This window comes from Varanus komodoensis, unplaced genomic scaffold (genome assembly GCF_004798865.1).
Source record: "Varanus komodoensis strain SLA01 unplaced genomic scaffold, ASM479886v1 scaffold31, whole genome shotgun sequence".
NCBI classification, from domain to species: domain Eukaryota; kingdom Metazoa; phylum Chordata; class Lepidosauria; order Squamata; family Varanidae; genus Varanus; species Varanus komodoensis.
This window is the reverse complement of record NW_025335780.1, coordinates 7,550,907-7,561,451: the sequence shown is the minus strand read 5'-3', so window position 1 is coordinate 7,561,451 and position 10,545 is coordinate 7,550,907. Positions and strand designations below refer to the sequence as shown.

At 42.9% G+C, this 10,545-nt stretch overlaps 1 protein-coding gene across 1 annotated transcript; it reads left to right on the top strand.

The window, feature by feature from the left end:
- Positions 1 to 471: 471 nt before the first annotated feature.
- Positions 472 to 9,811, top strand: COMMD6 (COMM domain containing 6). Its single transcript, XM_044437868.1, has 7 exons — positions 472 to 532; positions 1,622 to 1,680; positions 3,426 to 3,491; positions 3,598 to 3,674; positions 5,885 to 6,053; positions 7,391 to 7,543; positions 9,395 to 9,811. The coding sequence occupies exons 1-7, from the start codon at positions 475 to 477 to the stop codon at positions 9,443 to 9,445; spliced, it is 633 nt and encodes a 210-aa protein (XP_044293803.1). The 5' UTR covers positions 472 to 474; the 3' UTR covers positions 9,446 to 9,811.
- Positions 9,812 to 10,545: the final 734 nt, after the last annotated feature.

The window sequence follows — 10,545 nt, the reverse complement described above, 5'->3', positions numbered from 1 at the left end:
GCAGGACCCAGGACTGCCTGCCCATTTCTGCAACTCTCACTATTCAGTATTTCAAAATACGAACCATAACCTAATAAAGAGGTTCAGAAGAGCACAGGAATCTTACACGCCTACGATGCAATGCTAACTCAGCTTCACTGAGAAGCGAATTGCATTGCATTCGATGCCATTCGCTCTGTTGTGGATGCAGCCCCACCAGCTCCTCCCGGGTCCCGGGGAAAATGAGTCTCCCCGACCCCGGAACGGGGCCGAGCCATAAAAATCCAAGGCCGGCGGCGTCAAAGGGGGAGGGAGCGCGCGATCCGTCCGCCAATGATCGGGAAGCACGGGAGGGAACGGCAGCCTCTGATTGGGTCGGGGGAAGGCTTCCGCGAAACGGTTGCTTTCCGCGGAGGGGCGTGGCTTCAGGGAGCCAATCAGGGAGCCGCGTGTCGCCGGCGGCTGAGGCGGGAGCCCGCCTCGCCTAGAGGGCGGATGGGCCGGGCTGTGCCCATGGCGGCGGGAGCTCCCGGGACGCCGTTCGAGCCGTGGGGTGAGTGCGAGCGGCCGCCGCCCGCTCTCGGGGCGGCCTGCGATCGGGGCGCGCTGCAGGATCCTGGGGGAGAGGGAGGAATGAGAGGGCGGAATGAGAGGGCCGCTTACCTGGCAGGTAGCCCCAGGTAGCCCTTGGAGGTAGCCCCTCCCACGGAACCGAACTTGCTTCGGAGTGAACGTGGCGTCCGCAGCGCTTGAGCTGCGTCCAGGGTTACCCCGGACTAGGCTTCAATCCCACCCGCCTGAATAGGCCTGCTCCAAGCGCGGCCAGCCCTGGGCACGGCCCTGGCAAGCGGCCCTTGAGCGCCCTCACCCGCCGGGCGAGGCCAGGCTGAGCGTGTGCACAGCTGCGCCGAGGCAGTCGTGGAAGCGTGCGAATGGCTTCTGACGATATCCGACCCGGGTCTCGAGCCTGGGGGATGGTTTCCCTTTGCTTTTGTCATAGCGATAAATATGCGTGCAAGATCATATATACCGTTTTAAAGCAGAGTCCAGTTGGGAGACTGGGCTAGTCTAACAAGAGCATTTCAGTTTTAGTAAATGCTTAAAACTCTGCTGGATGTAAGTAATACACAATTATTTGCTATACCAGAATTAGGAATAAATTGAACAGCAACCCTATCTAGCACAAAATATGAAAGAAGAAAGGCTAATCTGACAAGAAGACATTAGACGTAATTTTCTTCATCCTCTCTCTATCTTTCCTGGAGAAATTCTAAAAAATTTTCACTGTGTTGTGCTGTAGGAAGCTATTCTCTTTATACTCTTTTTTCTGATAGACCAAAAGAAGGTGCCTGCAATTCACTGAGGCATTTCTGGGTGTAGAAATGCATCAGAAAACAACTCAACATTATTTTCTTATATTCCACAGTTTACTAACCGCAGATGGGTAGGGAATGCTTTATTTACTTCCTAGTATTTGTCATTTTTCTATAATAATGAGTAAAAAAAAGTCTTAGTTGACTTTATCCAAACACATGACCAGTAGATCTAATGGCAAAATGGATAAAATGGTAGTTTATGTCTATTTGAAAGTCAAATACAATCCTTTCTATATCCAATAATACAACATATCTTTATTTTGTAGATTTTGGTAACACAGTTGACATAATCAAAACAATACCACAGGATTTGTTTGCAGAGCTAGTAAGTAACATTTGTCTGCGATCCTCCTTTCTATCAGTTATTTTAACTGATCTCACTCTATTGTGAATCTTTGTAATTCACTTCCTAGTGTTTTGGTTGTACAGTTAGTTCAGAAGAGCATGTAAACCAGAGCAAGGATCTCTCTGGTCAGGCAGCATGTTCACATCGTGGCCAAGGATCCCTCAAGCATGATGCAGGTGCACCAGCATCTGGAGGTGGCAGACCAGTAGGCATGGGTCACCTTCTCCTCCATAAATTGGCCCAGTCCCCTTTTAAAGCCATCTGAACTGGTGGCCATTGCTACTTCTGCTGGAAGTGAATTCCCTAGTTTAATGGTGTACCGTGTGAAGACATCTTTCCTTTTATCCCACCAATCTGTTTTATGACATGACCCTGGGTTCTAGTATGAAGGGTGAAGGAGATGTTTTGCTCTCTGCTTTCTCCAGAAAGCATATAATTTGAATGTCTCCCCCTGCTCTCATTTTTTCTCTAAGCTAAGCAGATTCAATGGTTGCAATGATTTCTAAAGGGGGAATTGCTTCAACTCCTTCATCTTTCTAGATGCCCTTCCCTACATATTTTCCAACTCAATAATGTCCTTTTTCAGGAGTGGAAACCAGAGCTGCACTCAATACTTTAAGTGGATTCACACTGAAGATTTGCATCAGGAGGACTTTTATTTAATTTCTATACTACCCTATAGCCAACACTCTCAGGGCAGTTTACAGCAACAAGCCTTTGCAGTTTAATTTTCCTGAATGGACACCTTTCCTAAATGCCTTTCCTAATCATGCCTGGCATGGAGTTTGTCTTTTCACAGCAGCAACATACAGGGTTGACACTGTCATCAAGTTTTCAGCCACAGTGCCAAGATCTCTTTCTTAATCAGTCATAGATCCAATCAGATTATACTTGAATTTTTGGATATGTTTCCCATCACTTTACACTTGCTTATATAGAACCGCAGGTGCCATTTTGATGCCCGTTTGCCCAGCTTGGAGAGATTCCTTTTGAGTCCTCACTTTGGTTTTAATGAGCTGAAATAGTTTGGTGTCATCAGAAAATTTGCCCATTTCATTGCTCACTCCTAATTCCAGATCATTTATAAGTAGACTGAGAACTTAAGCCTTAATAATGACCCTGTAGGACCCCATATGTCCCTCTTTTGGGAGATATTCCCATTCTCTGCTTTCTATTCCTTAAGCAGTTATTGATCCATAAAAGGATCTTCCCTCTTATTTCATGACACGGCTTGTTAATCATGCTGATGACCTTTTGGATTTTCTGCTGTTTCCTAACTTGTGATATGCATACCATCTGAACTCATATTATTGTAGTTTTGCATAATAGCCAAGTACTTTGGAAGGATTAATGCGCTTTACTCCTCTGATCAACTTCCTTTTTGTCAGTTCCGTCATGTTCTAGAAGTCTCCTCTTGAAATTGTACCTTGATGTAGTTCCATAAGAGGAAAACAAGGAATCAGGTTACAAAATTGCCTTCACATAAGAGAGTCTGGAACCATGTTGCCTCTAAGTAAGACTTTTTCTGGCTGCCCTTAAGATGCGGACTTAGGCCTGCCCTCAAAACTAGGAACTAGGAATATGTCTGCCATTTTTAAATTTTATATATGAACACTAAAAGCAAAGGAATATATATTCTTTTCAAGAAAATATGCTTTTAAATTGCACTTAAAATTAACAAGCCATTACTAGTTAACAGTTATTGAATTTTGTTTTCTGTGCAGTGTGAACAAAATATCCGATATCTCAAATGCCAGATCCCAGCTGTAAATACAATAGAACTCTGTCAGGTAAGCTGCATTTCTAGTAGAAACATGAAAGTGATATTGCATGCAGGTGGCAACTCACATTCTAATTTGTTTTCAGTTTCAGTTATACACTGTGTTTTTTCCCTAGAGATTTCAAGCCGCTGGGATTGAGATTGTCACTAGTGACTTGGTAAAAGTAGTTAATGCCATTTTCTTTATATTCAGGTAAGCAAGATCAGTTCTTGGTTCCCCTTTAATTTCTCAGAAAAAGTCTATTTTCTTTTCTCCGTAGCATAATCAATGGCAAGAGTATTTAGAAGATAAGTGGAAGCTATTTGATTAAATAATTTTATAATTATTCCTGATCTCATGAATATGTCCCCTTAATTTGCTAGGTCCTTGTACTGTGAGCTGTGATTTTGTAATTAAAAGTATTCATTTAACTTATAAGGTAGGTTTCTTGAACGTACTTTCTCACTCAAGAGAACTTGGAAAGTCTAAATGTGCATTTTGACTGATGCTCTTTAGGGCAAATTCATGACCTAAGATACAAACAAGGGCACCTAAGCTTTTCAGACAACTTTCGAGTGCTCATCTTCCTATTGTCTTAATGGAAGAGAGGGTAGCTAAAGGTCTAGTTTTCACTCAGTCACCTGCTGTGTTTGGACTATACCAATTGTATCTTCAGCTGAAGGTTTGCTAGGCTGAATGATCTTCAGTAGAAAAAGGTACCCTGCATATAAAAACTTGATATATCAAGCCTAGAGACCATAAGCTCTACAAACTGAGATATATTTAGTTTGAAATACCTGGAATTGTGTGGGTCGTGGGGTGATGGTTAGATTTTCTACCAATAGACTATGGATCAGTTTATTCTGTTAAGTTCTAATTTCTATTCAGCTGATGGTTTTCAAGTTGCAGTTCCTCAAAGTGAAGCTCCATAAGATACTTGCCCACTATTATTAATATTAATTTACAACTTGCATTTACCAGTAAACACTTGGAATGCTATTTTGGTGTGTTCGATTGCAGCCTCAGTTTGTGCATAACGGTGGGATCTGGGTTATGCCCCAGGATCTTCTACAGTGGGGGTATGCAGGAAATAAAATTTCACATGTTTTAGATTTAACTGTTGTACTCCGCTTTAATTATTCGACATCGCCCAGAACTTCAGCTATGAGATAGCATAGAAATATAGCTAATAAAATTAACTTCAAGCATTCCTGGCTGTCTCCCATCTTGGAAAAGCTTCTGGGTGTTGACATCCTGCATTAACTGGAGCTCTGCATACTGCCAGCCCTTGTTCTACAGTACGTGGAAGTTACATGGTGTACATCAGGGATGGGGAATGAGTGGTGCTGTATGTGTTGTTGGACTGTAACTCCTATCATCCTTCATCACTGGCAATGTTGACTAGGGAAGATGAGAGATACAGACCACCAACGCATTAATGTGCTGATGAAAGCGACACATGCAAAGGCGAAAAGCTTCCCCTGAAGATGCAGAGTTCGAACCCCATCAGGGCCGGACGATGCATCTGCTTCACCTACTTCACGGTGCTTTTGGTGCATCGTCATGTGTAACATTTGAATAGAATAACAGCAGAATGGCTGTCTTTATTTCCGCAGAGAGGAAGTGGGCTACAAAAATGATGCATCAGAGACCCCAAACATTTTTGGACCCATGGACGCATCTGGGAAATTGAGAATTTGCTGTGGGTGCTACCACAGACTCCTCAAGTAAACTTAGGTTCATCCATTCATCAGCCAAGCTTAAGTTTCATGTCTCCTGGACACTACAATGTCTCCTTCATAAGGGATTGTCTGATTCGTCTAATGCCTCTTCCAAACACAGTATTTTTGGTGCTGTCCAACAGTTGTTTCCCTTTGGGGAGGAGAGTATTACAGGGACAAATTTTGTACTAGAACAGTCATTAAGTTTTACTGACCTGCATGCTCTCTTAAATTAGTTACCTGTTTAATGGAAATTAACAAATGCAAAGGGAAATGGGTCTTTCTGACTACTAAAAGGCATGATATTACAGCACCAGAAGAAAAAGCATTCACTGCCTATAAGGCAAAGAACTTGCAACATTATAATGGTTTAGATAACAAAAAGATGGCATTATATGCTAACTTCAAATGGATACTTCCCTGGATATTTTGTTTGCTTTGGTTTAATTACTAGAAAGTGGCATGCATTTCATACAAATCCATGTAATTTTATTTTAAAAGGAAATAATTAAAATATTTTGGGCATCTGCAGACACTCTGGGTGCCACTGAAGACCCTGTGATAAATAAAGCATTCATTTCCTTAAAATACACATTTCTAAAAATACGGCGCATGTCTGACTTCCTGGAAAGAACAAAATTAAAAGTATTTTTTAATTTAAAATGGATAGGTAAGGCTCTGTATGTGTTTCTACTTTTATAGCACAGCAGCAAAAAATAAACTCTCATCAGAAGAACTCTCCATCAAACTAGGCCATTCAGTCAATGCTGTGCCAAAACAAGCTATACAGGTTATTCGGCACTTCTGGAATGAACAGGGGAGATCTGTCACAGCATCAGAAGAGGCAAAGAGCGTTTCTGCTCTCGGACAGGTAAGCTTCCACCCAATGGAAGTTCTTACTGCAATAGCCTCCTTTAGTTAAGCTCTGGTGTAACATGATCAGGAGTATCATTTTCCCTTGGAGAACTTGCCTTCTTATACTAAGCGCTAAATTTTATTTATAGAAGTAAACTTTTTATCTGAGGCCAAATTTCCTGAATCCCCAGCCCAGGCAAATGTCCCTACAACCAGGTTTTGCTTTGGTGACAAGTATCTTCTGGCTGCATGGAGAGTTTATCCCGGTGGTGACTGCATCTGCAGATCATCTTCCTGTGGCAAGATCTTGGGGTAGCCCTTGGCGTAACGCAGCTCCCTGCTGCTGATCTTCACCAGCCATTGATGAGTTATTCCACAGAGGAAGAATAGCTCAGTGCCCAAGCCTACGCTTGCGCCGCAGCTTGCTTTTTGGTTATTTGCCGACACTTTGCAGCAGCCAGCAGAACTTCTCGGTGTCTCTCTGCAGACAAACTCACCATCATTTCTCAGCCCTTCTTTCCACCTAGCTAGCATCCCCAGTCAATCACCGCTGAATTTGCCTGATCCAGGTCCTAATTGTCTCTCTCTTGCCCTTCACAATGTCACTTAACATCTACTATTTATTTTACATTTTTAAAAGACTTTCTGGGTGGTTTACAAAGAAACATATCAGAGTGACAAGCGATTACAAAGTATTAAAAGCCAATCAAAAACAAATGCACAAAACTTGTCAACTCATGGTGACTGAGTGAAATTAATACATGGTATTGAAGTTCTGATAAAAACAATGTTTAAACCAATCCGTTCTGGTAAATAAAATGGATGGCACTAATACACAGGCTTTTAACAGAAGCAAACGTTGCCTCAGGCCTTCTCAGATACATTTTTGCAACACAAAGTACACACAACAGAACTACAATAGTTATATGCATGCATTTCTTCCTAGGTATGTTCTCCCAGCGCCAGCTGAGTCCCTAGTTTGATGCACAGCCTGGCATTCCCATGAGGATACTAAGCCCTGCTTCCTGAAGGGATTGAAGGGGTATCTGCAGGCGGCTAAGGAATCTCTGTGGGCCAACCGAGCCAGAAACTTGCCATCCCTGTTCTAAATTCTGCGTGCTGTTTGTTCACAGCCATGGAGCGATCCCTTGTCCTGCCTAGCATTCCCTGTAAACTGAGCCAATATGCAGGAATTCCTGAGCAAGTCCGTGTTCAGGGAAGGGGTTCTCTCAAGGCCCATAATCAGAAATCTCCCAGTTTATATATCAGCATTAATTTGCTAGTCCCAAAGAACTCAGTTGTCACAGCTGGCTCTGTTGCACGTGTCTGAAATAACTGTTTTTGGTGCTGCAGCTTGTTGACTTTCAGTGGAAGCTGGGCATGGCAGTGAGCTCCGACAGCTGTAAATCTTTGAAATCACCCTATGTTACAGTGACAGTGAAAGTGGTGGATGCTTCTGGGCACATCACAAGCAAAACGTTTGAAATGACCGTCCCACAGTTTCAGGTTTGTAATTTGCCTTCCTTTACCTTAATCTCTTGGACAGCTTTATTCCATTTACTTATTCAATCCAGTTATATACTGCCCAATAATTGGTCGGTATTTGTCCAAATGTAACAAATCAGCACTAGCCGAGAGGACTTAATTGATTCTCTGTGTTCTCTGGTAACCAGTCACTGAAAAAGATGCCAAAGGTAGTGCAACATAATATTCATTATCGTTAAGTGCCTTAAATGGTACGTATTAAGTGAACGTTGGCATCGGTATCGTATGCACCAGTCTTTTAGTTGAATGAGCGTCTGTAATAACCTAAACTCTAGAACTGGGAATAAGTCCTAGATTAGAGAATTTGTTGACATAAAATACAAATTTTGTTTTCTGTCTGAGAGCCAGTGTGGCATGCTGCTTCGAGTGTGGTACTGGGGACCTACCTGGGAGATCTGGGTTCTAGTCCTCTCTCAGCCATGAAGGCCGCTTTGTCACTTTAGGCTAGTCACAAACGCTTGGCCTAACCTACCTTACAAGGCTGTTGGGAGAATAAAAGTAGAATGGAGGAAAACTATGTAGTCCACCTTGGGTTCTTTGCAAGAGAGAAAAAGGCAGGAAACAAATCTACTACCTCTACTACATTTAATGCTTTCTCTGCTGTGCTGTACTGTACCCTACTGACAAACACATAAGTTTTTGCTTGTGGCCATTCAGATGCTGGAGAAAACAAATTGACAATTATTCTTGTTACAGCTGAGGGCAGCATGTGTTCTTGGCAAATCATGATCCAGTCCAAGAAGTAGCTGCTGAAAATTGTGTGTCCTTCCTTGGCTTATTTGAGCCTCTTTTTGGTTTGAAGATTAGGGGTCTCTTGTGATAAGTTCCCCATCCATACACGTCTGTCAGGTGACCTGCTAGTTAAACAGTTTTTACAATTTTTACAGAGTTTTCCAAGCATACAAACGGTTTAGTTAGCTGCCTTCTTTTCAGGAGTGTTCTAAGAGGGACTGATTAAACTGGAAAAATAAGCTTTGCCAAATCTCCATTGGACTATTAATAGCTGAGCATAGTTTCACATTTCAGACATGCATGTGGACTGTGTTTCAGGGATTCTGTAATGCACTGCTTGTCAAAGATAACAAACATGAAGTGGTATTCTACAGATACTGTGTTCTGCAAATTCATCTATTCTACATCAGGGAACTGGGCCTGACAATTTTGCAATGGCTTCTTCCCATATACTGCAGTGTAACCGCCAGTGTGGTGTAGTGCTTAAAAGCGTATTACTGGGACTCAGGCAACCTGGGTTCTAGTCCTCACTTGACCATGGGTCGAACTGGGTGACTCTGGGCCAGTCACAGAATAAGCCAGCCTACCTCACAGGGTTGTTGTAGGGATAAGCTTGAGAGCAGCAGCAGACGATTGATGTAAGCCGCTTTGAGCTGTAAGAATCTAACAGTGAATAATGTCCACTATTATATAATGACCTGGTGTAGCCAGGAAGTGTCCTGCTGGCTGATAGACTTCCCTTGTGCACAGGGTTTCCTTCTTTAAAGCACGCACCTGCCATTTTACTGTTTGTGACTGACTCTAAACTATTGCTTGCAACCATGCCTAGACATGGGGTTGCAAACGTGTTTTTTGACCCAAACCTGAAAAAGTTTGTGCAGATATAACTTGGCATCAAGGCTGTCTCCATAAAGAGCAGCGTCCCTATGCAAAGGAGGAGGGAAGGCAGAGTACACGAAGGGGCATTCGAAACGGCCCTGAATTTGAAGTGGCACATTGGAGCCAAACACTGTAAACTTACATCTTAGGCTTCCAGTGCAAAGTATTCATGTGTCCTTTCTTTTCTGTTTTCCATTTTAGAATTTCCACGAGCAGTTCAAGGAAATGGCAAGTGTTCTTGAGACCGTTTGAACTGCACTTCTGTAGTTCATTTAAACCAAAACGAACCCTTTTCATCTTGCCTATAAAACTTAATGGATCGTCTTAAAGAAAGATACGTAAGACCCTCAGCATTTGAATTTCCTTCCTGATTTTGTCCAGCCACAATTTCTTCTGGAAAGAATTATGAAGAACTGCAAGTGCTATAAGATACGTCTTGCTAATGGCAGAAATCATATATACATACATACATATATATGGATGTCTACGTCAAAATTATTTGTATGAGCATTCAGCCAGGAAGTCATGAATGGTTAGCATGGGGTCTATGAAAAAATAACATGCCACATGTACTTTTCATTATTTCATACCTTCTATTAAAATATTTAAGTAGTACAATTGTAGAAAATGTTGCATCTTTACCATTATGCAAATCTACTTTCCCCCCTCACATCTTGCATAGGCTCAGCAAACCACAGGGACAGCATCACTGGTTGTGGGAGAACGGACCCTCAGATAACCCAACTGCAACCCCGGGTTATTTGAGAGTTGTTTCCTCTTCCAATAAGCTGTGCCATCTGGATTGGGTAGCACAAGATTCATGCCCAGGGGGGTGACGGTGCAAGTTACGTGGGTTAAGCAAGCCACTGGGACTTGTCTTGCCTACGATGATTGTCTGATGTCTGAATTTGGAATGGTGGAATTTCACCCAAATGTGAGAAGGAACATTAATGACTCGCTGGAGGAAAGGCTGGGATTGGAGTTGCTCTTTCTCCATCTTCCTTCACTGCCTCCTGCTGTTGCAGGGGTGCTCTAGAAGTGGGCAACCTCATACCCTCCGGGAGCTCTGAATGCCAGCTCCCATCAGCCCCAGGCAGCATGGCCAAAGCTGAGCAATTGTGGGAGTTGTACTCCAGAGCATTGGGAAGGGCCGGTGAGCCTAGACTGAAAACCATTTCACAGATTGTGCATGTGATGAACAGATTTGATTGACTTGCTCAGCTTTTCCTTTTGTGACTCTCTCTTTTGTCGATGTGGCAACACTGGAAGCACTTCCGGTTATATGTAATACAATTGACTGAGAGCAAGAGCCTGTGCAGCATAGTGGTTAAGAATATGGGACTGGGATTCGG